The 27,371-nt window shown below is 43.1% G+C and overlaps 1 protein-coding gene across 6 annotated transcripts in view; it reads right to left on the bottom strand.

The window, feature by feature from the left end:
- Positions 1-27,371, bottom strand: part of odr4 (odr-4 GPCR localization factor homolog) — an 83,878-nt gene that overhangs the window by 47,230 nt on the left and 9,277 nt on the right. For 3 of the 6 annotated variants that reach the window (XM_067990451.1, XM_067990450.1, XM_067990454.1), the window contains 5 exons: positions 23,634-23,793; positions 22,309-22,440; positions 17,136-17,234; positions 8,965-9,071; positions 3,857-3,893 (listed from right to left, as the gene is read on the bottom strand). In XM_067990451.1, coding sequence (XP_067846552.1) covers positions 3,857-3,893; positions 8,965-9,071; positions 17,136-17,234; positions 22,309-22,440; positions 23,634-23,732 — 474 coding nt within the window. In that variant the 5' untranslated portion in view covers positions 23,733-23,793. Of the gene's footprint in view, positions 1-3,856; positions 3,894-8,964; positions 9,072-17,135; positions 17,235-22,308; positions 22,441-23,633; positions 23,794-24,559; positions 24,584-27,371 lie in introns of all 6 variants that reach the window. The other 3 variants (XM_067990456.1, XM_067990455.1, XM_067990452.1) reach the window with 2 other exon arrangements.

The raw sequence follows: 27,371 nt of genomic DNA, 5'->3' as shown, positions 1-27,371 counted from the left end.
TAATTTATATTTTTTGGTGGTGTTAACCTGAGGGAAGAATGGTGGCCAAGACATTGGAAGAATCCCCTGCTCTTCTTCAAACAATGCCACAGGATCTTTTACATCCACATGAACAGGCAGACGGAGCCTTGGATTAACATCTCAGCTGAAAGGCAGTACCTCCAACAATGTAGCGCTCCCTCAGTACTCAAATCCTGGAATAGTACTTGAACCTACAAACTTCTGACTCAGAGGCAAAAGTGCCAGAACTGAGCCAAGCTGACATTAAAGATCCTAATTTCTATTTATCATTTGACCTTTTTGTGAAAGCAGCGGCTGGAAAAGAAAAGAATTAGTGAGATTACAAACTGCAGCCTCTGACAGTACAATTGAAATAGAGCTGGATATCAACAAGCACACCATAAAGCTGTTAAACTAAGTGCATGTGAAATATCATTTGTCGCTTCCCTTTCAAGATTTGTTTTCACCATATGTCATTATGGCCCTGGATTTCCTCATATGTTTTGCTGCTGCAGCAATGTAACTTCGCCAGATGTGCGGTGGAAACCCCATTTACAGTAAACCCCAGTTATCAGTGCCGCACTTACAGCAACAAAAAGTCCACTGAAATTCAGGACCCTTGGAGCAAAGGATTACCTACCTTTTTCATTCTTCTCCATTCAATGGACAGAGGCATTCTCTACACACAGATGGGTTTGCTGAAATAGGCATGTCCCAAAAGTTGGGAAAGGCAAGAAGGACAACATCCCTTTAAAGCATTTTTAAAATCCACTACAGTGGAACATTGTGCTTGTGATTATCCTGTGTAATAGGCATGCCTCACTCATATCTGACACTGAAAAGAAACAACACATTCCTGTCCAACTAAGTGTTTAACATCACCCTGTGATTTCTGCATTAATGGACGTCAGTATTCTGTTTTGGCAGAGGGACCAACTTCTGGTCCTGTCCTGCTTGTTGAGATTCTGACCTGTTGTCTTGCCATGCCGGAACTGCATCAGGTAATCCACAACTATATCAACAACTTGCAGTTATACAGCGTCTTTAATGTAGCAAAGCAAAGTTGGCAGTCAGACCAGAGCAGGAATAGGAGATAGCCAAAGAAGATATCAGAAAGGTTGGTTTTAAGGAGGATTTTGAGTTGAAGTGAGACAGAGTTTGAAATGCATTCAGAAGTCAGAATGATATGGGAGTTCTTGATACATATTAATGATTTGGACTTGGGTGTAGAGGGCACAATTTCAAAATCTGCAGATGTCACAAAACTTGGAAGTGTAGCAAACAGTAAGGAGGATAGTAATAGACTTCAAGAGGACATAGACAGGCTAGAATGGGAGGACACATGGCAGATGAAATTTAACGCAGAGAAATGCAAAGTGATTCATTTTGGCAGGAAGAATGAGGAGAGGCAATACAAACTAAATGGTACAATTCTAAAGGGGACTTAGGAACAGAGAGACCTGGGAGTATACATGTACAAATTTTTGAAGGTTGCAGAACAGGCTGAGAAAGTGCTTAAAAAAGCATACGGGATCCTGGGCTTTATAAATAGAGGCATAGAGTACAAAAACAAGGAAGTTATGTTGAACCTTTATAAAACACTGGTTCAGCCACAGCTGGAGTATTGTGTCCAATTCTGGGCACTTTAAGAAGGATGTGAACGTCTTAGAGAGGGTGCAGAAAAGATTTACTAGAATGGTTCCAGGGATGAGGGACATTAGTTATGTGGACAGACTGGAGAAGCTGGAGTTGTTCTCCTTTGAGCAAAGAAGGTAAAGAGGAGATTTGATAGAAGTGATCAAAATCATGAAGGATTTAGTTAAAGTAAATAAAGAGAATTTTTTCCAATTGGCAGGAGGGTCAAGAACCAGAGGACACAGATTTAAGGTGATTGGCAAAAGAACCAAAGGCCACATGAGGTAAAACTTTTTTACGCAGTGAATACTTATGATCTGGAAAGCACTGCCTGAAAAAGTGGTGGAAGCAGATTCAATCGTGGCTTTCAAAAAGGAATTGGATAAATAACTGAAAGGAAAAAATTTGCAGGGCTACGGGGAAAGAGCAGGGGAATAGGACTAACTGGATTGCTCTTACAAAGAGCCAGCACGAGCTCGATGGGCCAAATGGCCTCCTTCTGTGCTGTAACCCTTCTATGATTCTAAGTATACCAAGAGTGCCAGTAAGTCATGGAAAATTAACCAGTCATTTACACATCATGCCATGTGTGTCTTGCATTCAATTGTTTTCTGTAATTCACATCTTAATGTTTGTTCTCTATTTACAGTCATTGGTTGCTGTTTGTAAAATTGAGAGAATTTTTCACTTCTGCTTTTTGTAAAAATTAAACTTTTAAGTTAGCCAATGGTAGTGCAGTTCCAACGATTTATTATATTTATAGAGATAGAGAAGTGCACAAAGTCAGTCCAATTCAGTGCTTGGTGCAGTAGGGAGAGAACCATGTTCGGAAATCACTACTGCCAGAGACCTGGGCCTGAAAAGGAGTAAGTAGCTGATGCTGGCATTTCAGTCAAGTACTTATAGATCGTATATTAAAAATTACTTGTTCCTGAAAAAAAACAAGTGACTGCAAATTAGCTCTGTTGCTTCTGTAGTCAGTATGGGGAGGAGAAACAAGCAATGGCTGTCTATGCCATACTGGAAGGCATCTGATTCCTCGAGGACAGCGAATTATTGAAGACTCAAGAGAGCAAAAATCATGTGCCCGTATTGGGAAAATATTTTCTTTTCACTTTTCCTTATTTTGACAAACCCTGGAAGGGCAAGCACTTTTATATTGTGTAGGGATTGGTCATGTGTGGATGCCTACGATGTCATTATGTCACAAAAGATAATGCATGATTTAATCCCAGGTTAACGTGGTTCAGTGGTGCTTACTTCGATAGTATGTAGGATGCAAAATGAGGGATGCATGTTCAACTAAACTTTTATGCAGTAAAGTCTACTGCATTAGTATGAATTTTTGCCATTTCCTATATCAGCCTCTCTGAATGGGATTGCCAATTTAGTACCCAACTGTTGGTAGTTTGGTGCTGTAAGCAAATCTGTACTAAAGCTGCTCAAACTCATTTACTGCATGCCACATCTCCATCCACATTAAGCCAATTTGCTTGTTCTAGATTCTATGTCAGATCCCAAAGTTAACAGAAAGTGTGCTAATTACTGCTCTAAAAGTTCTGTGGGTATATTATATAAAAGTAAAAATTAGCCTTTATTTTACATGTGGATGTTAAGAAATGTGAAATGTCAGGTTCTTGATAAGGCATGTGAGTTCACACTGCAACTACACACTGCAGTGTCCCATACCTGGTCTGTTTATAAATACTATGGCCCAGATGTTATTGAACAAGTTTTGTGCCTCCACTCCACAAATCAGAGCCATGATACAATTTTTTATTATTTAATCCACTACTAAGTTATGTAGCAATACAAGATATTACAGGGGTAATTTTGCAAGCTCGAATGCCAGTGCAGAACCTTGCTAAAGGCAAGCGCAGATTAGAGACTCTGGGCTATTGTATCATAGCCTTATCTCTGAACTGTGCTTGCATCTAACAAGTTTCTACATTGACAGCAAAGCCTCGCAGTTACCCCGATATTTCGAATGATATGCATCCACATCAGATAGAAATTTTAAATTTAAGAAAATTTAAAGCTATAGTCTACTCCTGATAATTCAAAGTTGTTTTTTGCACAGACATTTAATTAATCCAGTAATTTGAATTCGGCAACAGAAATAACACAGTAAAGTGGGAACTTAGTGCTTAAAAATTTGAAATTTCAAATAATTTGAATTAAGTGACTTCAAATTGAGTAGACTGCATCGCACTACTCTTACCTGTGGATTGTGAAGATCATAGGTTCGTAACTTCATTCTATACATAATGAGCTCAGGAAAAGTTCCGTTTTCTTTTTTTCAAACTACAGCAGATTCCTCTTCAATTATATAATTTATTTGTCACTGAGATCTAAAGCAGTAATTATCTCCACTGGTTGCCTTTTCACTTTCATTTGATATAGGTCAACATTTTTTTGTTCATGGTATGTGGGCATTGCTGGCGAGGCCAGCATTTATTGCCCATCCCCAATTGCCCTTGAGAAGGCGGTGATGAGCCGCCTTCTTGAAATGCTGCAGTCCGTGTGGTGAAGGTTCTCCCATAGCGCTGTTAGGTAGGGAGTTCCAGGATTTTGACCCAGTGACGATGAAGGAACGGCGATATATTTCCAAGTCGGGATGGTGTGCGACTTGGAGGGGAACGTGCAGGAGGTATTGTTCCCGTGTGCCTGCTGCCCTTGTCCTTCTAGGTGGTAGAGGTCGCGGGTTTGGGAGGTGCTGTCGAAGAAGCCTTGGCGAGTTGCTGCAGTGCATCCTGCAGATGGTACACACTGCAGCCACGGTGCGCCGGTGGTGAAGGGAGTGAATGTTTAGGGTGGTGGATGGGGTGCCAATCAAGCAGGCTGCTTTGTCCATAATCCAGGTTTTTGGATGGTCTCATCCACATATATCTTTCAGGCAAATGAGTTAATCGGTCACATAATCATGGACAAAATGTTTAAAAATTGTGTCTCTCTTCTGGTATTGGCTTCTTTCCCTCTCTGTTATTCTTTCACTGTGAGCTTTTCTCTTCCCAATTCTAATTTTGTGCTTTCTCTCTCCCCATTTCTAAGTCTCTTGTTCCCTGCATCAACTCTCTCTCCTCTTTGTTTGCCATACTCTCTGTTAGCCTCTCACATATATTGCTTTACTGATTTATTCAATTGTAAAGACCAAGCAAAATATCAATCAACATGTAGTGGGTCAGGAGAACTGCTGAAACATGTCTGGGTGAGAGAGGAACACTTGCCAGGTCCTGGGCTGGCAAGGAATTCAGGGACTGGGGATGAGAAGTAGTATCAATGGAGACTCTAGGAGGAAAAAATAGCACATTTAAAAATAAAAATCCATCCCACTCCCCATTTAACAAGGACCTCTCGCTCTTCCAGCAATAGGATGTTTCCCTGTATCTTCTCCCTCTGCAACAAGGTTTGAGTCACGTTTCAGGATTTTTTGACCATTTTTCCACAAAAGGGATTTGGATCAATGTTAGGTTTAAATGTTGGGTATTTAAAGTAAAGCGTATTCACAAAAGTTTCTTTTTTAAAACAGCACTGAGACGAAAAGTTAAAATACCAATAAGTTTCTCCAAAAAACAAAAACATTAAGCAATTTGTTAGGCTGTCCTGGTAACTGATGAACATCTCACACACATTGTGTTGGAAAGTCCCTGCTCTTGAGCACTTGGTAGGGGTTGTCTGGCAGAGGCCCTTCCCTCTGGTTGTGAACACAGGGAGGTAAAATAGGGACAGAAACACACACCGATAGTTGGGATTTTAAGAAGAAAGCTGGCAGGCTTTCACCCAGTGTCAGAAGAATGTACTCTGGGTAGGGGACTTCAATGTCCATCACCAAGAGTGGCTCGGTAGCACCACTACTGACCGAATCCTGAAGGACATAGCTGCCAGACAGGGCCTGCAGCAGGTGGTGAGCGAACCAACATGAGGGAAAAACCTACTTGACCTCATCCTCACCAATCTACCTGTCGCAGATGCATCTGTCCATGACAGTATTGGTAGGAGTGACCACCGCACAGTCCTCGTGGAGATGAAGTCCCATCTTCACACAGAGTACACCGCCCAACGTGTCGTGTGGCACTACCACCGTGCTAAATGGAATAGATTCAGAACAGATCTAGCAGCTCAAAACTGGGCATCCATGAGGCACTGTGGACCATCAGCTGCAGCAGAATTGTATTCCACCACAATTTGTAACCTCATGGCCCAGCATATTCCTCACTGTACCATTACCAACAAGCCAGGGGATCAACCCTGGTTCAATGAGAAGTGTAGAAGAGCATGCCAGGAGCAGCACCAGGCATATCCAAAAATGAGCTGCCAACCTGGTGAACCGACAACACAAGACAACATGCATGCTAAACAGCGGAAGCAACATGCTATAGACAGAGCTAAGCGATTCCACAACCAACGGATCAGATCAAAGCTCTGCAGTCCTGCCACATCCAGTCGTGAATGGTGGTGGACAATTAAACAACTAATGGGCGAAGAAGGCTCCGTGAACATCCCCTTCCTCAATGATGGCAGAGTCCAACACGTGAGTGCAAAAGGCAAGGCTGAAGCAACCATCTTCAGCCAGAAGTGCCAAGAAGATGATCCATTTTGGCTTTCTCCCGATATCCCCACCATCACAGAAGCCAGTCCAGCCAATTCGATTCACTCCATGTGGTATCAAGGAACGGCTGAGTGCACTGGACACAACAAAGACTATGGGCCCCGACAACATCCCGGCTGTAGTGCTGAAGACTTGTGCTCCAGAACTAGCCGCGTCTCTAAACAAATTGTTCCAGTACAGCTACAACACTGGCATTTACCTGGCAATTTGGAAAATTGCCCAGGCATGTCCTGTCTGCAAAAACCAGGACAAATCCAATCCGGTCAATTACCGCCCCATCAATCTACTCTCAATCATCAGCAAAGAGATGAAAGGTGTTGTCGACAGTGCTATCAAGCGGCACTTACTCACCAATAACCTGCTCACCAATGCTCAGTTTGGGTTCCGCCAGGACCGCTCGGCTCCAGACCTCATTAAAGCCTTGGTCCAAACATAGACAAAAGAGCTGAATTCCGGAGGTGAGGTGAGAGTGACTGCCCTTGACATCAAGGCAGCATTTAACCGAGTGTGGCACCAAGGAGCCCCAGTAAAATTGAAGTCAATGGGAATCAGGGAAAAACACTTCAGTGGCTGGAGTCACACCTAGAACAAAGGAAGATGGTAGTGGTTGTTGGAGGCCAATCATCTCAGCCCCAGGACATTGCTGCAGGAGTTCCTCAGGGCAGTGTCCTCGGCCCAACCATCTTCAGCTGCTTCATCAATGACCTTCCCTCCATCATAAGGTCAGAAATGGGGATGTTCGCTGATGATTGTACAGTGTTCAGTTCCATTCACAAACCTTCAGATAATGAAGCAGTCTGTGCCCGCATGCAGCAAGACCTGGACAACACCTAGGCTTGGGCTGATAAGTGGCAAGTAACATTTGCGCCAGGGAATGACCTCCAAAAAGAGAGAGTCTAACCACCTCCCCTTGACATTCAACGGCATTACCATCGCCGAATCCCCCACCATCAACATCCTGAGGGTCACCAATGACCAGAAACTTAACTGGACCAGCCATATAAATACCGTGGCTACAAGAGCAGGTCAGAGGCTGGGTATTCTGTGGTGAGTGACTCACCTCCTGACTCCCCAAAGCCTTTCCACCATCTACAAGGCACAAGTCAGGAGTGTGATGGAATACTCTCCACTTGCCTGGATGAGTGCAGCTCCAACAACACTCAAGAAGCTCGACACCATCCAGGACAAAGCAGCCCGCTTGATTGGCACCCCATCCACCACCCTAAACATTCACTCCCTTCACCACCGGCGCGCTGTGGCTGCAGAGTATACCATCCACTGGATGCACTACAGCAACTCGCCAAGACTTCTCTGACAGCACCTCCCAAACCCACTACCTCTACCACCTAGAAGGACAGGCAGCAGGTACATGGGAACAACACCACCTACATGTTCCCCTCCAAGTCACACACCATCCCAACTTGGAAATATATCGCCGTTCCTTCATCGTCGCTGGGTCAAAATCCTGGAACTCCCTACCTAACAGCACTGTGGGAGGACCTTCACCACACGGACTGCAACGGTTCATGAAGGCGGCTCACCACCACCTTCTCAAGAGCAATTGGGGGATGGGCAATAAATGCTGGCCTTGCCAGCGACGCCCTCATCACATGAACGAATAAACAAAAAGGATATGATACAGGGAGGTAGTTAGATGTCATTGCGTTTAATTCAAGCAAGGGGGCCCACTGACCCAGGTGAGCATCGCATGTTCCTTTTTTATTATTATTATTATATGAAGACAAGTTCTTCTGACTGAATTAAATGAGGCCAATCATAGGTGTTTCTCTGTACGTTCACATGTTGCCTGAGAAATAAAACAGCTTAATGTTTTGTTCTGGCCTCATCTCACTAAAATGTAACAGGCCACCTACTGAAAGATTGCAGAAACACACTTCAGGGCACATATGAAAGACATGATATCCAGTTTGTATGTCAAAGGGGACATGTTACATTCTTTGAGTTACACTACGATACAAGTAGATATTGGGCAGTGTGTATGAATTCTGGAATGTAAGGGATGTGGGATCCACTTTTGGCAGTGTCTGATGCCACTAAATCCGAGACGGTATCCATAGCATTCGCAAACTTGTAGTGGTCTGTCTCTCCTCCTCTCTCCGCTGCGCTCAAAAGGGTCTCTCTCTCCATCCCCTCAATATGCTTTCTGTTCCATTCTCTCTTCCCCACCCCTCCCACGAATATGGTGACTCAACCACTATCACTTTCCCTTACTGAGCAGGACCTTTCTTTCTTTCATTCCCCCCGAATAGGATCATTCTCTTTCTTCCCCTGATATATTCTCTCGCTCCTTAAAAAAGCATCTCTTCTCTCTCATGTACATTCCCTGAGGAAGCTGCCTTTCATCCCTCCAGAGGATCTCTGCCAATCTCCTTCTCTTCTTACTCCCAAAATGGGGTGTCTCGATTGTATTTTTTCAGTCCCCTTGTAAGAACAATATGTTGTCAATTAAAGGGGATTTTATTTTGGTCCCAGCAGACACAGGGACTCCTGAAAATGGCAGAAACCTGTGGCAGGAAGCGCAGGTCCCTCCTCCTGAAAATTAAAGAATGGGAATCGAGAAACACCTGAGAAATAAGTTTGCTCAGTGTGATTTTACGTACTTATGTTTAAAGCACTTTCTTGCCTGTAACAATGTTGTAACAGTAGTCCACTTTATTACATAAAATACTGTGTCCCTCAGTTTAGCCGTTAAAGGATACGCTTTTGAATCAGCATAGATTTGGAGAACAATTCGCTCAGGTGGTTCCTCCTCTGTAAAATTCCAGAGTCTTTCCTTTGCGACAGCAGCCTCAACAGCAGTTGCCAACTGTAGCAGAAAAGTTAGAAACAATTAAACCACTTAGTTAAAATGGGCTGATAACATTCACCTTTTAAATACTCAGTTTGCAACTGATCATTTAAGGTCATCAACAAAGAGGTAAGGATTTGTGGAACATTAGTGGTTTTGCTGAAGTCACAACATTTTGAATGTTGATGAGAACAATCACATTACTACAATGTTGAACTGACTGTTTGCATTTCAGCTGAGAAACTATCTGTAATCTATTCATTTGTGTATTTCAATGTACAGCTATTTCAATGACACAAATAAATCTATGCACAAGGCATCACAACTGAGGTGTAAGAAACAATCAATGCCGAATAATCAACTTGGCACAGTTGGTAGCCTTTCGCCTCTAAATCAGAAGGGTGTAGATTCAAATTCCACTCCAGGAGCCATAATCTAGGCTGACACCTCAGTGTAAAAATGAGGGAGTGCTGCACTGTTACAGGTATTGTCCTTCAAATGAGATGTTAAGCTAAGGTCCAGTCTGGTTGGTCTGCTCGTTCAGGTAGATATTAATGATCCCATGGCACTATTTGAAGAAAACCAGGGAGTTCTCCTGGTGTATTGGCCAACTTTCCTCACTCAACCAGCATTACAAAAAATAGATTAACTGCTCATGCAACTCATTGCTGTTTGTGGGATTTTACTGTGCACAAATCACCTGTCATGTTTATCCACATAACGACAATAATTGCACTTCAAAATAATTCACTGGCTGTAAAGCACTTTAGGATATCCTGACAGACATGCTATGTAAATGCTAGTTCTTTCTTTCAACAAGAAATAATACAGTAGGTTGTATGATGTACAGTGCTATAGTACCAGCCTATACATCAGTAAAGGATTGTTGCATGGAAATACATTTAGGTATTGTATCAAACAATGTTTTATAGAGGTCACCTCCATTGGTGGTATTTATCAGATTATTACACAGGATGCTATGTTTTAGCTCACACACAAAAATGTAATGTTTTTTTCTGGATAAGAAATAGATGAAACACATGGGGCCCGATGTTACCAGGGCTGCGGGTTCTCGGCGGGCGGGCTATTGGGCGTGTGGGTAACTCACCCGGTGAAATGAGTCAGCCACCCGCGCGATCGTAGCCCAATTGGATCCACCTACCTGCTCCTCCGGGTTCCCCACTGCTGATCTGCGCGTCAGGCGGGCTGCGCATGCGCAGTGAGATCTGTCAGCTGGAGGAGCTCTATTTAAAGGGGCAGTCCTCCACTGACAGATGCAGCAACAAACAGAAAAAATCACAGCATGGAGCAGCCCAGGGGGAAGGCTGCGCCCAGTTTAATGATACCTCACTCCAGGTATCAATACATGGGGTGAGGAGGAGGGGGAGGACAGAGATCTTCCCCCCGGCGGGCGGGAGGAAGCGGCCTGCCTCTGCCACCAGGAAGGCCTGGCTCGAGGTGTCAGAGGAGGTCACCTGCACCACCAACATATCGCACACCTGCATACAGTGCAGGAGGCGCTCCAATGACCTCAGTAGGTCAGCCGAAGTGAGTACACTTACTCTTTCCCCTACACGCCGTCTGCCACATCACCGCCCCCACCCCACATTTCCTTCTGCACTGCCAACACTACTCTGTCACATCACCCCTCATACCCACTCAAACCTGATCCTCATCGTACCTGCACCTACTCACCTCGCCAGTACTCATCCCGCCACTACCACTCAACCCAATCCTCATACAATCTCATGGCTCTATCTCATACTCACCCTCTCATGCATCTCTTTCACGGCCAGCCTCACTCAACCTGCCACTACCTGTGCTGCAGCTGCAACATGTCCATTTGAACTGGGGGTGTTTCCCCCAGTATGGGAAACAGTCCCAGTTTGCTCTAAAATCCCACCCCTCCTCACATAATCCCTTAATCAGGTCAGTTAATGACCTGAACAAGCAAAATAAATAGGTTCAAGTGGCATCCCGCTGGCTTTAATTGCCTGCGGGATTCCCACCAGCGGGGGCTGCGTGCGCGTCAGCGGGGAACCCGGAAGTGCGCGGGTTCGAGGCGGGCTCCGGTCCCGCTCCGGGATTTCCCGATTTTCGGGGCCCCCCCGCCAGGAACGCATCCGATAGCGGGTGCTAAAATGCTGCCTATGATTTTTTTTATTTGTGAAACTACAAATAAAAAATAAAAATATCTGAGACCTACCAGTTCAGATTTTTCTGTGGACTTCCACTTCAGTTGCTCATCAAAAAATATTTATATAGCACTTCTCACTTAAAAGAAGAGTGTTTTAGGGAGGACAGCTATTATGCAGGAAGTGAAGGACTTTAGGTAGGGAGACTAAAGGTCTGGACAAAAGACACATTTTTAGGAGACTTCTGAAGGTAGAGTAGTTTTGGATGGGAATCCCAGAGGGAAGAGGCATGATAGCTCAAAGATCAGCGTCGACAGCGGCGGAGGAGGAGCCTTTCTTTCTCTGTCCCACAGAGGGGTCGGCAGCGGGAAGGAGGAGCGGACCTGGTTGGAGCGGCAGGGAGTTGATAAAGGGAGCAGCGGAGGCCTGAGGTGAGTAATTAAACTCACCTACGTGAGTCTTTTTCCCCAGCGGGGAGAGAGCTTCGCGGGCTTTTTCAAAGGCAGGGGGCGGGGCCAATTCATTGGTACCCGTATATAGGTGGAGCGGTTGCTAAACCCGAGACACTACACGAGTAGTGACTCCCACCCTCCCACCTCCTCTAACCTTTTGGGGGGTAGAGGGAATTTAAAGGGTAGGTTCGATTTTATATTTTGTTTTCAGGGACTTAACTCCTGGACCTAAGATAAATAAGAAGCAAAAAGTAATCCAAGTGGGACGTCACCAAGGAAGAGGTAAGTGATTGGCTGGTGAGTATTTTCCTGCTGAATTTGTCTAAGGTTAGAGTTTGTGGATTCTCGGGTCTCTGTTGTGTAGTGGGGGGACTGCTGTTCAGCAAGGGCCCTTGAGTATACCTTTTAATTGAAGTGAAATTGGTGGGATTCATTTAATTTGAATTAATTAGTTAAAGGGTAAGTCATGTCAGGACAGCCCAGCCCCGTGTTATGCTCTTCCTGCTCTATGTGGGAAATCAGGGACCCTTCCGGTGTCCCTGACGACCATGTGTGCGGGAAATGTAGCCAGCTGCAGCTACTGACAAACCGCATTGCGGCACTGGAGCTGCGGATGGATTCATTAGGGAGTATTCGCGATGCTGAGAACGTCGTGGATAGCACGTTTAGTGAGATGGTCACACCGCAGGTAAAGGTTGTACGGGCAGGAAGTAATTGGGTGACCACCAGGCAGAGTAAGAGGAGCAGGCAGGCAGTGCAGGGGGCCCCTGTGGCCGTCGCCCTCTCAAACAAATATACCGCTTTGGATATTGTTGAGGGGGATGACTTATCAGGGGAAGGCAGCAGCAGCCAACTTCCTGGCACCAGGGGTAGCTCTGCTGCACAGGCTGGGAGGAAAAAGAGTGGAAGAGCTATAGCGGTAGGGGATTCTATTGTAAGGGGAACAGACAGGCGTTTCTGTGGCCGTAAACGTGACTCCAGGATGGTTTGTTGCCTCCCTGGTGCCAGGGTCATGGATGTCACTGAGCGGCTACAGGGCATTCTCAAGGGGGAGGGTGAGCAGGCAGAGGTCGTGGTCCACATTGGGACCAACGACATAGGTAGGAAGGGAGATGAGGTCCTGCATCAAGAATTTAGGGAGCTAGGTAGCAGATTAAAGAGCAGGACCTCAAAGGTTATAATCTCTGGATTACTCCCAGTGCCACGGGCTAATGAGTATAGAAATAGGAGGATAGAACAGATGAATGCGTGGCTAAAGAGTTGGTGCAGGAGGGAGGGTTTCAGTTTCCTGGATCACTGGGCCTGCTTCTGGGGAAGGTGGGACTTGTACAAGTCGGACGGGTTGCACCTGAACCAGAGCGGGACAAATATCCTTGCGGGGAGGTTTGGGGGGGGGGTTTAAACTAACTTGGCAGGGGGATGGGATACAGAGTGGAGCTACAATAGGGGGTGATGTGCAGCCAAATATAGAGAAAAAAACAAGTCAGCTTGGAAGACAGGGCAAATATGTAAGGGCAAGGCTGGATGGCATCTATTTTAATGCAAGGAGTCTTGCGAATAAGGTGGATGAACTGAAGGTGTTGATAAACACATGGGAGTATGATATTGTTGCTGTCACAGAGACATGGTTGAGGGAGGGGCAAGACTGGCAGCTCAATATTCCGGGGTACAGAATCTTCAGGCGAGACAGAGGGGAAGGTATAAGAGGGGGGGTCGCAATATTAATTAAAGAATCAATTACTGCCATAAGGAGGGATGATATATTAGCAGGTTCCTCTAATGAGGCCATATGGGTGGAGCTTAAAAACAAAAAGGGGGCAAGCACTTTGATGGGAGTGTACTATAGGCCCCCAAACAGTCAGGGGGAGATAGAGGAACAGATATGTAGGCAAATCTCAGAAAATTGTGCAAATAATAGGGTAATAATAGTGGGGGATTTCAACTTCCCCAATATTAACTGGGATACTCAGAGTGTAAAAGGCTTAGAGGGTACAAAATTCTTAACGTGCATCCAGGAGAGCTTTTTGAGCCAGCATGTAGAAAGTCCTACAAGAGAGGGGGCAGTACTGGACCTAATTCTAGGGAATGTGGCCGGCCAAGTGGAAGAAGTGCTAGTAGGTGAGCACTTTGGTGACAGTGACTATAATTCGGTGAGATTTAAGGTGGTCATGGAAAAGGACAGGGAGGGGCCGGAAATAAAGATTCTAAATTGGGGGAAGGCTGATTTTAATAGGATAAGGCAGGATCTGGCCAAAATGGACTGGGATCAGCTGCTTGTAGGAAAATCCGCATCGGAGCAATGGGAGTCTTTCAGAAGGGAGATTGAGACCATACAATGGCAACATGTTCCCGTAAAGGTCAAGGGTGGTTCCAAGAACTCCAGGGAACCTTGGACGTCAGGGGATATACGAGAATGGATTAGGAAAAAAAGGAGGGCTTTTGGCAGATACAAAAGGCTAAAGACGGAGGAAGCCCTAGAGGAGTACAAAAAGTGCAGGGGGATACTTAAAAAAGAAATTAGGAGATCAAGGAGGGGCCATGAAATAACACTGGCGAGCAAAATAAAGGAAAATCCTAAGATGTTTTATAAGTATATTAAGGGTAAGAGGATAACTAGGGAAAAAATAGGGCCCATTAGGGACAAAAATGGCAATGTGTGTGTGGAGCCGGCAGATGTAGGAGGGGTTCTAAATGAATTTTTTGCATCTGTTTTCACTATGGAGAAGGACGATATAGACATAGAAATACGGCAGGGGGACTGTGATATACTCGAACATATTAACATCGAGCGGGAGGAGGTATTGGCGGTTTTAGCAGGCCTAAAAATGGATAAATCCCCAGGCCCGGACGAAATGTATCCCAGGCTACTGTGTGAGGCAAAGGAGGAGATTGCGGGGGCTCGAACACATATATTCAGAACCTCTCTGGCCACAGGGGATGTGCCAGAGGACTGGAGAACTGCTAATATAGTACCATTATTCAAGAAGGGGAGTAGGGAAAAACCGGGGAACTACAGGCCAGTGAGCCTAACATCAGTGGTAGGAAAATTATTGGAAAAAATTCTGAAGGACAAAATTAGTCTCCACTTGGAGAAGCAAGGATTAATCAGGGATAGTCAACATGGCTTTGTCAAGGGAAGATCATGTCTGACTAATTTGATTGAATTTTTTGAGGGGGTGACTAGGCGTGTGGATGAGGGTAACGCAGTGGATGTGGTATACATGGATTTCAGTAAGGCCTTCGATAAAGTCCCCCACAGGAGACTGGTCAAGAAGGTACGAGCCCATGGAATCCAGGGTGCCTTGGCACTTTGGATACAAAACTGGCTTAGTGGCAGAAGGCAGAGGGTGATGGTCGAAGGTTGTTTTTGTGACTGGAAGCCTGTGGCCAGTGGGGTACCACAGGGATCGGTGCTGGGTCCCTTGCTGTTTGTGGTCTACATTAACGACTTGGATATGAATGTAAAAGGTATGATCAGTAAGTTCGCTGATGATACAAAGATTGGTAGGGTGGTAAATAGCGAGGAGGATAGCCTCAGTCTGCAGGACGATATAGATGGGTTGGTCAGATGGGCGGAACAGTGGCAAATGGAATTTAACCCGGAAAAGTGCGAGGTGATGCACTTTGGAGGGACTAACAAGGCACGGGAATACACAATGAATGGGAGGACCCTAGGCAAGACAGAGGGTCAGAGGGATCTTGGTGTGCAAGTTCACAGATCCCTGAAGGCGGCGGAACAGGTAGATAAGGTGGTAAAGAAGGCATATGGGATACTTGCCTTTATTAGCCGAGGCATAGAATATAAGAGCAAGGAGGTTATGATGGAGCTGTATAAAACACTGGTTAGGCCACAGCTGGAGTACTGTGTGCAGTTCTGGTCGCCACACTACAGGAAGGATGTGATCGCTTTGGAGAGGGTGCAGAGGAGATTCACCAGGATGTTACCAGGGCTGGAGCGCTTCAGCTATGAAGAGAGACTGGGAAGATTGGGTTTGTTTTCCTTGGAGCAGAGGAGGCTGAGGGGGGACATGATTGAGGTGTACAAAATTATGAGGGGCACAGATAGGATGGATACGAAGGAGCTTTTTCCCTTCGTTGAGGGTTCTATAACAAGGGGGCATAGATTCAAGGTAAAAGGCGGGAGGTTTAGAGGGGATTTGAGAAAGAACTTTTTCACCCAGAGGATGGTTGGAGTCTGGAACTCACTGCCTGAAAGGGTTGTGGAGGCAGGAACCCTCACAACATTCAAGAAGCATTTGGATGAGCACTTGAAATGCCATAGCATACAAGGCTACGGACCAAATGCTGGAATATGGGATTAGAGTAGACAGGGCTTGATGGCCGGCGCGGACACGATGGGCCGAAGGGCCTCTATCCGTGCTGTATAACTCTATGACTCTATGACTATCAGCAGAAGGTGGGGAACAAGCAGTATTCCTGGAGCAGACGGTGTGGACTGGGATGTCTGGTTGGAAAAGATTACTCAAATAGGATTGGATGAAGCAGAGGATGCATTTGAAAATGAGGATGAGCATCTTGAAATTGATTCACGAAGGCACAGGGATTCAACAATGCTTGGCAAGGAATAGGAGTGATGAGGGAGCAGCACTTTTGGATTAGCTTAAGTTTGTGACGAGTTGAGGCCAGTGAGAAGAGCATTAAAGAAGTTGATCCTCAAGGTGATGAAGCTGTTCATGAGATTTTAGCAACGGTGGGGTTTGGTCAGGGGAAGATGCTGATCTTGGTGTGTTGAAAACTTAGTTCAGTGTCAAACACACTGCAAGACTGCACTCCGCCTAGTCCAGCCTGAGTGGGCAGCCAGGAAAGTTGTTGGATTAAAGCTAAAGGCAAATACGTGCTGGCCAAAAAGGAAGACTTCAACTTTGCACACATTGAGCTGTAGGAAATTTCAACTCATCCAGGGCTTGATCTTGGACAGGCATCCAATACTACAGCAACAGCCTAGAATCAATATTTGTGGCAATGTTAGGTGTCACTGGCATACCTGTGAATGGTGACTCCATGCTTGTAGATTTTGCTGCCAAGGGATAATTTGCCAATTATGAATGGGGGGAACCAAGGATGGGTCCCTGGGACACCAATGAGGCAGCCATGCAAGTATGAGAGGAGATACTGTTTGAGAAGATGAGGTGACAACATTGGAACTATACGAGTGCAGTGCCTCCTCGGTCAACTGTGAGGAGAGTGGGCGGAGAAGAATGGATTCACCAAGGCGACGGCTCACCACCACCTTCTCAAGAGCAATTAGGGATGGGCAATAAATGCTGGCCTTGCCAGCGACGCCCACATCCCACGAACGAATAAAAAGAAAGTGTCAAAGAGGCAGAAAGGTCACATAGGATGTAATTTTTGACTTTGACCAGAATGATCTTGGAAGCTAGATATGTTCCCCTCCATCTACCTTCCATAATATACATAACATACACAAGTATCTAAAGGTAGCAAAACAAAATGGCTACAGTCCTTGTACTCACTTTCCGAAAAATATCCTGAGCTTCCTCCTTTGACATATTTGGAGGTCTGATGAGAAACACTCCAAGAACCAATATCCCTCCTGGCAACATCCTGGAAACCTAGAGCGCATGAGGAACAGTTGGATAATATATATATTAAATCATTCTATACTGAGCACTTTTATCAGTAAATCAAATTATACAAATAAAAGCAAACGGCAAAATCCTGCATACACTGAAGACACTTTGTCCTAATTTAAACCAGAATACAAATTGTTATTTTTTGAGTAAACTGAACAATGGTTGATAGTCCAGCATGCTTTGTTAAAATTATTAAAATATGGCAGCGCTGTTATTCAGCGGAGCTTCTCTTGCCCTAACTCTGGTGGGAGACTGCGGAATCCGGGGAAATTGAGTAAATGGCTGTGTTGGCAGTAGTTACAGCAGGAGGCCGGTGGAACCCTGGCCAAATTTCAACCCCGGTATACTGATAGGTTAGTAAAGAGAATAAACGGTTCTGGTTTCATTATGAGAAAGCAACTGCAGATTATTCCTGCACATTCTCACAAAAGTAGGTTACCCACTGGAAAATGTTATTAAGCATTTTCCTGCTGTATTTCTTTTTGCAAATCTACTTGAAACAGAACTCCATATTCATAATGAATTATGGCTATTGCAGACCAAATTCCTCTAATAACTGACAGCTGGCACCTTAAAATATTGTGACTAAAAGTCCTTATATGTAACAAACATTTTACCATAGGAAGCAGCTACTGGGAACTGCCATCAACAAAGGAATGAGCATGATAATGATATCAGAGTATGCTCCTTGAAACATAGACAGAAGATTCTTGTGCAGGGATGACCAAGTTCTACTACTGTTTTAAATGCCCAGGTAAAATTAACGTGTGAATGTGTTAGATGACGAGTAAGATGCAGACGTACAACTGACAACAGAACTATGAGAAAAGTCACAGATATTTACATAGTTGGAATCGAGGGATGACAGATGATACAATATTGCAAATTCAAAATCAAACTTAGTTGAATTGGTGGCAATAGAATAATTTCTAAGGAAACATGGAAGTCAGACAAAATGTAAATAGTGTTAACAGATGGTGAAATAACAGGTAGTGGAAAAGAAAATATTTAGAAATGCTGAGTTTGACATTGCTTTAAAAGGAAAGGATTGAGACATTCATAGATTTTAAATTTTAACCTATTTCCTATTACCAATTAAAAATGCAATGGAATAGCAATTCATAGCTTTAGGATAGTCCACAGCCACTTTCCTGCATATAATTGTTTATGTGAACTTCAAATGTTTTACTGAGTGGTTCTTCACCTAATGTCACTTCAATTTTCAAAAAATACCTGTTGAACTTTGAAGCCAACTAATTACCTCACCTGTGTTTTGTTGACAATTAGAAGCAGTTAATGCTAATTACTTACACCTGTGAGACAGAGATTCCAATTTCTAACACCAAAGATAGACGAGAGATAAACACAAATAGAGAGAAAGTCAGACACATTGTTTCTTTCTTCATTCTAATTTAATTTCTTTATAAAAAGAAAACATGTTTAATTTTGCAAGCAAATAAAACCTGAGAAAAACAGATAGGAAAGTAGAGTAGAAAGACAAGGGGAGGAGTGTGATTGGTTGAGCATGAGGGGTCCTCGGGCCACTCACCAACTGCCCTTGGGGGGGGCGGGCGGGGGGGGGGGGGGGCGGGCGGGGGGGGGGGGCGGGCGGGGGGGGGGGGCGGGCGGGGGGGGGGGGGGGCGGGGGCGGCGGGGGGGAGGCAAGTCAGAGTGGGGAGAATGAAAGAAAGAGTTAAGGGTGAAATGAGTGACAGGGAAGCAAGGGAGAAGGGTAGGATAAAAGAGGTTAGAGGCTAATGCAAAGGAGAAGAATTGTGATTAGTGATGGGGCGGTAAGAAGGGAAATAGGTAGAGACAAGGTGAAGGGATAGGAAATAAATGGGAGCGAGGGTAGGGGAAGTTCGAGTGATCGGAAGGAAGCTCTTGAGGGTCCCAGTTACCCCGCAACCCCCATCCAAAATGCAGCCTGTAGCCATTGGTGGCTCCTTTCCTCACCACAGCATGCCATGTCACCCACCACCTCCCACCTGAAAGGAAAGAACATAGGAAGAAAAAAAGAGAAGTGGAGGAGAAACAGAGAAGAAAAAACAGTCAAAGGAGAGAAACAGCAGAGAAGAGAAAGAGAAATGGAAGCCGATGAATAGAGACAAAGAGAATCAACAATAAGACATGAGAGAAATGTAAGAAAGTGACCATACTGTCCAAATTACAGTGTGCAACACCATAGGAGATTGGCTCGTCATATATTAAATTTGGTACTTGGTGCATATTTGATTGAAAACTCATAAGTACTTGCAGTACCTGTTACTTCTGTGGGTGGTGCTGTGTTTAGTCGCTTCAATGTTAAAGGTGTCACGTTTTCCTGTCACAGCCTGTGTGACACACAATAGCTGATTTTTTTATAGTGAGAGTATATCGCCGTTGGCAATCTGGCCACCCGGGTCTCTCAAATAGTTCAATTGCATTCTGAAAAATTTTTCACTATTCATTTATTTTTCAGTCTGAACTTCTAATGTCCATAAATAAGGGTTCAAACAAAAAAAAGAAAAAAATTACATTCACAATAATATGATTTAAATTTATCCGCTGACTTGTCTTTTACTGCCATAAAGTTTCTACTTGAAGGTCTCAAACTATCCGAAAAGTCCAGGCTTGGACTTGTTACTTTTGACCAAAGCTGTGACTTTGGATTATGCAGTGCATAATTTCCCAAGATGCATCACTGCCAGTCAGCCGTACTGATGGACGATTGCCATAAGTTAGACCATTGTGCTCCCTGATCTTCTCGTGGCAAATTTATGTCAAAATTTGCTGGAGGACTGATTAGAATAGGCCACAGCAAGCATAACAGCGAATCAGAGGTGGCACAGCCAATGGATAGTCCCAGTAATTGAACTATGGTTAAAAGATTTAATAGCAATGTTATTTGAGAACTTCAAGTAAACATGGAAGTGACCTTAGTTTTCGGGCAAAGAAAAATCTAACAGCAAAAGGTTTGAAAAAAATTAGCCAGATACCACGTCCTGGCTTAAAAATTACAGGAGCCTTATCAGTTACCACACTGATTGTGTGTGAACTGTTTATATCTTTAGTGAAGAGTGAAAGTATAGTTTCCCTTTGGTTTCAGACATGTAATTAGCAACCGTATAAGAGATTGAACCTTAGGCAGAAGATTCCTTCCTTCCTTTCTTGTGCTAAAATCAATCTGCTGCCATTTAGTCCTGGCTTGCTGCCTCGGTTCATTATTTTGTGAATTTTGGACTGGAAAATTCATTTCTGTTCCTATAGTGTGTAGTCCTAATATAGAAATAACAGGTCGGAATAGCCGCAAAATATCCCTATCATCACCTTACAACCCACAAGGTTGACATCCCTTTAGAAACATAGAAAATAGGAGCAGGAGTAGGCCATTCGGCCCTCTGAGCCTGCTCTGCCATTCAATATGATCATGGATGATCCTCTATCTCAATACCATATTCCCGCTCTCTCCATACCCCTTGATGCCTTTTGTATCTAGAAATCTATCTAGCTCCTTCTTAAATATATTCAGTGACTTGGCCTCCACAGCCTCCTGTGGTAGAGAATTCCACAGGTTCACCACCCTCTGAGTGAAGAAATTTCTCCTCATCTCAGTCCTAAATGTCCTACCCCGAATCCTGAGACTGTGACCCCTCATTCTGGACCCCCCAGCCAGGAGAAACATCCTCCCTGCATCCAGTCTGTCTAGCCCGGTCAGAATTTTATATGTTTCAATGAGATCCCCTCTCATTCTTCTAAACTCGAGTGAATACAGGCCGAGTCGACCCAATCTCTCCTCATATGACAGTCCTGTCATCCCAGGGATCAGTCTGGTGAACCTTTAGGAACATGAGTACACCATTCAGCCCCTCGAGCCTGTTCCGCCGTTTAATTAGATCATGTTTGACCTTTAAACCCACAATGCTGATGTATGGTTTAATCAAACACTGAATTAAAATACAGGCAAATTAATTAATAAAGAATAAATGAACGGGTCTTAGACGATAAGGCTTATTTTTGCATTGCCTCTCGTTCCTAGTCAAACACAATTGCACCGTCTGCAGTGTTGGAATATTTTAAATATTTTACATTCTTATATTGCTTGAATAAATACAAAATGTATCTGATTGTAAGAGGGTCATTAGTGAACAGAGTACTGATTCTTTTCTTAAAAATGGAAAAGTAATTGATTCATTCTGTTGATTCTAGAAAGTATTATATATGTAATTAAAGGTTAAGTTCAGTGGAATGAAAATAATGGAGATGAAATAGCAATAGATGTTTAAATTAGAAATCCCACCAGCATCATTCTTTAATGGTCTAAGTGGCAGCAATGATCACAGTGGTGTTAGTTCAGCAGACTTGAGATAATTTCCCCTCATATTCTCTGGATTATTAGTCCAGGGTTCTGAATTACTAGTCCAGTGACATAACCACTACCCTATGCATATAGAATATAAAGGCCACATAATTATCGTTTTCACAAAGTAATGGGCAGACTTGTCAAATTTAGCACCAGTAAAAATCCCAGAACACATCTGTAAAGAAAACTGAATTTGCTTTATTTAGTCACTCTATCCTTAATGTTATCCCCTACAGGACATAAACATCCCTGTTGTAAAACAGTGAATCGTTGGACTCATTGTGAAAAATGCCACAGGAGATCTACTAGTTAGGTATTAAAGTTGGTAGGTGGATCACCAAATTCTATGCAATCCCTGTTATGCCTGCAGGTGTCAGGGATTTGTAAAGTTAAATGTCACACGATATTACCTGCCAGAACAATATCTACAATTTGAAACTGGTACTTTTAGTCTGAATGTATTTCCATACTTTGACCACTGGGTGATCTCCATGTCTCTATCTCTTTTTCCTCCTTTAACACACTCCTTAAAACCTACTTTTTGACCAAGCGTTTGATCACCTGTCCTAATATCTCCTTATGTGGCTCAATGTCAAGTTTTGTTTGATAAAGCCCCTGTGACGTCCATTGGGACGATTTACTACATTGAAGACGCTATATAAATGCAAATTGTTGTTTAAATAAATGCAATTATTTTAATGTAACACTGACCTGTCGAGCATGCTCAGACACCCACTCAATGTCACTTGCATTCATTTCACTTGGATTTTCTGGTGGAAGCTCAGCCTGATCTTTCAGTGGGGTTCGAGCAGCAAATATTATATAGGTTTTCGCTGGCGTAATCTGAAAAATAGTAGAAAGTCTGGTCACACAAATGCATCTGAATGTACAAAACTACAAAATCTACCAAATAAAAAAGGTATCCTGAAATTTCATTTCACATATCAGGGCTCTATATTTTTCACTGCTCACTTGAGTGGAACATAGGGTCATCATCACAGGAGAATTAAATCTGTCCACTGCTTACAATTACACATTAATTTACAAGTGAGAGCACACAAATTCTGAAAAATCCTACTCAGTTGACCATGAATAGAAAGTGATTTCTCCCTCCCCTGCCCCAAAGAAACAGCTCCAATGTTCTTAAGCACTCATTAGAAATACACACTTGTGAGTGCGAGTAAAAGGGTCAGTGGGTACACACATGGGGCACAGTTCTTACCATCACATTTTTGGGCTAAGGCATGCAATTAAGAATATCAATTAAAAAGATTTCACAGTATTATAGAGCAGTTAACAGAATACATTCGGTCAAGTACAGTTACAGTTTCTTTTGATAGCTTTTTGAAATATTTCCAACAAAAGGGTGTTGATTATTTCAAGTACAGTAATCCTTCCAAATCAACTTACACATCATTCTAATTATCTCGCCATTTCTTCTTGAAGAAGCCTGTATATGTTTCAGTTTTGCCATTCTAGAAGGGCATGCATAAAGGCATATGATTCTTTCAAACAGTTTGTGTCACTGATGCTTTCAAATGATTTGGTTAAAACTGTATGTTTAAGAATTTGTGTTCAGAATTAGCTTACAATCACTCTATTTGCAACAATGTCAGACACAGCAAGAAAGCTACAAGGCATTGCTGCCATGCAACAGTTTGTTAAAATAGTGACGTACTCGGATATAGTATTGTTTAAGTATAAATATGAAAAAACAAACCAAAAATGCCAATCTAAAAAGTCTAAACGTTACTTTCCTTCATTCAAGCACTGACATTTGGAATACATACGAGCAGAGTCTGAGCACGGGCTTACGTAAATGCACTTAAAATACAGTTGGTAAAGGACAGAGGGGCTGTTGACTGGTATCCATGACAATCATGTTAGTACAGACCCAGTATTTTCAATCATAAAGGAATAATAAAAACTCACTTGAATATGTTTAAATGGTTTATCCTGTTTAGGCAATAAATGCGAATTTTAAAACCACTTATTCAGTTTTAACATGTCAACATAATATGGTTAAGTTTGCTTACCTGCCCTAATAATATACCAGTTGTCCCATACCGCTCTTCTGCCTTCAGCTTTTTAAGATACCTCTCACTGTACTCCCCAATGACGTAAGTTCTTCCCATGATGAGATGTCCCTGGTGAACTGGTCCAGATCACACACAAAGAAAGGAGTCTTCACTCTTACTTTTAGATAAACAAATAATATATTTAGTGTATTATACTGTAACTGTAGAAAATTAAGAAAAGCTTTAGTAGACTGCAACTAAAATGTTCATTTTATTCAAGACAGACACAGAATTAGGCAAGACTAATAACTGTTCCTTGTATTTTGATTACTTGTAGAAGCTGGTGACTGATTTTCAATAAATAATTTAAAACTGTCAGATTTACAACGTAGTTTTATTTCATGCAATCTCAAGTTTCAGATAATGATTTTACATGATGTAATGGGATCTATTAAGAGACTGTCACGCCATCAGTCGTTGAATAGCAAGAACTGAGAACACACCAACAAGAAACCAGTTTGAAGTAGCTACTAATCAAAAAAAATTGTTGGGGTCGAGTTTCCGTTAGTTGTATCAGCGCAATCCGGGCGGAATCGGCCAAACCAGCGCAAACAATCGGGGAATTTTAAACACAAGTGAGTTACGTCCAAATCCACTTATGCTCGTGTTTTCCGCAATCTTTTCCACTGGTTCAAGATTCAATTCGCCCAAATCAGGCCCCGCCCACAAAACTGGCCACACCCCCAGATCGAAAATTGCGAGATTCTGCCGATTGCGCTGGTTCGGGAAGGCTCTTCAAATTGCATTCATTTTCTTCGACGCACAAACACTAGTATGCAGAAAAGTTTTTTCATATAAAAAAATATTTAATTTACCAAGAAACTATACACTAATAAAACTATTAAATGGTTCAGAATAGTTTTTTTTGTGGCATTGATGATTACCTGGAAACACGTCGACCCTCTCAGCTGGGGATGGTGTGTGGTACAGAAGGACATTGGAAGAAAAAAATCATTTATAAAGAGGGAAATCTTATTCTTACTACAAAAACATTTCATTTAAACTAATTTTAAAACTGATAATGATGATATCCTTCCTTAATAGTTCCCATACAAAAAATTTTTTTTCAACATTTTAAATTTCAATAAAATGCATTTTTATATAAGCTCTGGTAATGAGAAATACAATACAGAAGAGAATATTTGATTTATGAGTAAGTTCTTGATGACATTTACTGGCATAAAGTACTTTTGGAAGGGTAACTATCACAATGGGCTAGAAAAAGAATCAGTAATTACTATATAATGCTATTACACAATATCTACTTTGCCACAATGCAGTTACCTCTGAACATCCTAAATACAAGGATCACATGATTTTTTTCCAACAGCGGACATAAGACAGCAGCAAAATCAAATGAAAATGGAGGATATTGAAAGATGTAGAAGAAGCGAGGGACCTTAGAGAGCTGAGGAAAAATGTTTTCACCCAGAGGGTGGTGGGGGTCTGGAACTCACTGCCTGAAAGGGTGGTAGAGACAGAAACCCTCAACTCATTTAAAAAGTACCTGGGTATGCATTGAAGTGCCATAACCTACAAGGCTACGGACCAAGTGCTGGAAAGTGGGATTAGGCTGAGTGGCTCATTTTCAGCCGGCACGGACACGATGGGCCGAGCGGCCTCCTTTTGTGCCGTAAATTTTCTATGATTCTTTGAAAAGTCAATGCAAATTTAGAAAAGTCTTAAAAACATTTATACAGCACCTTTAGCATAGAAAATATCCTAAAGCACTTAGTAGAGGAGAAAAGGATGCCAAGCAGTAATAGAAGAGTTAGGAGAGATGAGTGAAAGTATGATCACAAAGATAAGTTTTGAGGAGACTTTTAAGGATGGACAGAGAGAAGTAGTAAGGTCGTGGCATTTAGGAAGAAAAAAATAACAGCAGTAGTCATAGTCTGAGTGAAAGTAGGCTCCGTGCTGTGGAAGAGAACAGGGATTTGGGGTTCAGGCTCACATGACTTTAAAGGTTGATAAGGCCGTAAAAACAACTAATAGAATTCTAGGTTTTATTACAAGAAATATAGAATAGAAAACCCAAGAAGTAATGATGAGCTGATATAAAATCTTAATATAACCTGAGTACTGTGTGCAGTAATGGACTCCGCACTATCGGAAGGATATTGAGGCTTCAGATAGAGTACAAAGCTGATTCATTAAGATGCTGCCTGATATGAGGAAATACAGATGTGAGGAAACATGATAAAAATGGGGCTTCTTTAGTTAGAACGCAGATTATGAGGCGATATGATAGAACTGTTTTAAATGATGAAAGAATGGGATAGGGTGGATAGAAGCAGACTGTTTCCAGTACTTGAGGGGTCAAGAACAAGGGGCCATAGATTAAATGCAAGAGATTTAGAACAGAAAACAACAGAAACTTCTTTAAACAGAGTTAGAAGACTGTGGAATTCACTTCCAGAGTTAATGATTGAGGGATTAGGGCTATTTTCTCATGTGTAGGGTGAACACTGACATGGATTGATTGGGTCAAATGGCCTGTTTCCATGTTGTAACTTCTTTGTATTTCTCCGTAAGAAAATTCCAAAGAAACAGCTGAAGGTTATGTCTTTAATGGTGAAGGGGAGGGGAGGGGGTAGTGCTCAAGGAGGCCAGTGTTTCAGGAGCATGTGTTGAAAGAAGTTACAGAGGTAGGGTGGAATGACGATCATTCAAATTCAATGTGTTGGGACAAGGAGATAGCTGAACAGAACAGGATTTAAGTGGTGGAATTTGGATGTCGAGAGTTTGTGTCGGGTGGAGCTCAAGAGGCTGGTAAGGTTGGCTTTGGAGAGTCAAGTGCAATGGTAACAAAAACACTGCATGGATCTCAGTAGTGCAGGGGATGGGTATGGCAAGGATGGGATGGAGCAGGCAATAATGTAAATGTGGAAGTAAGATACTTGGTAATGTGTGGGAACTGAAGCTCAAGATCAAACAGGACACTAAGGTTGTTCACCATCTGTGTTAACGTAAGTGAGAAGCCAGAGAGGGGAATGGAGTTAGGAACAAGGGTACTGAGCTTTTGACAGCAGATGGCTTTGACCTTCCCAATGTTCATCTGGAGGGAGGTCAGGCTCATCCAGGACTTGATGTCTGACAAAACAGAGGTGGTTATGGAGTCATTGGTGATAATGGAGACCTAGAGCTGGTTTTCAGCAGCACAGAGCTGTAACCAGATTGTATGCCTATGGGTTACATCTCTGAGGGCCATCATGTAAACAAGGAAAAGGAAGGGATCACAAATTGAACAAAAGGATGGAACCTTGGAGTAAAGTGGAAATGACCAGGGTGGAAGGAGAAGTCATTGCTGAGGATGAACTAGCTTTGTTACAACAAGTAGGAGTGGAACCATCACTTCATGTTGTTCTCCGGCACAGAGCTGCAGAGATGGGCACAGTTCAATCTATTATAATGCAAGCGGCCACCAGGTTTGCAGAGCACCCCCTAAGCAAACAACAGGTGTGCAAGGCATTTGTCATTTTCATGTCCACACACAAGAGCTGCTCTCAGAATTGCAGCACAGGGAGGAGAGTGCAAGCCTGTCCTATCACATACACAAGCCAAGGTAGTTGGCAGCCAGGCAAGAAGCAAAACCAAAGCAGCAACAATGCAGAAGTGAGTGAACCGCTGAGTTTAAAAGCGGAACCCTGAATTAGCTGTTTTCTAGGCCCCCACATAAACTGGGATTGGAAAAGC

Source organism: Heptranchias perlo, chromosome 9 (assembly GCF_035084215.1).
Source record: "Heptranchias perlo isolate sHepPer1 chromosome 9, sHepPer1.hap1, whole genome shotgun sequence".
Taxonomy (NCBI): domain Eukaryota; kingdom Metazoa; phylum Chordata; class Chondrichthyes; order Hexanchiformes; family Hexanchidae; genus Heptranchias; species Heptranchias perlo.
This window is presented reverse-complemented; position numbering and strand designations above follow the sequence as displayed.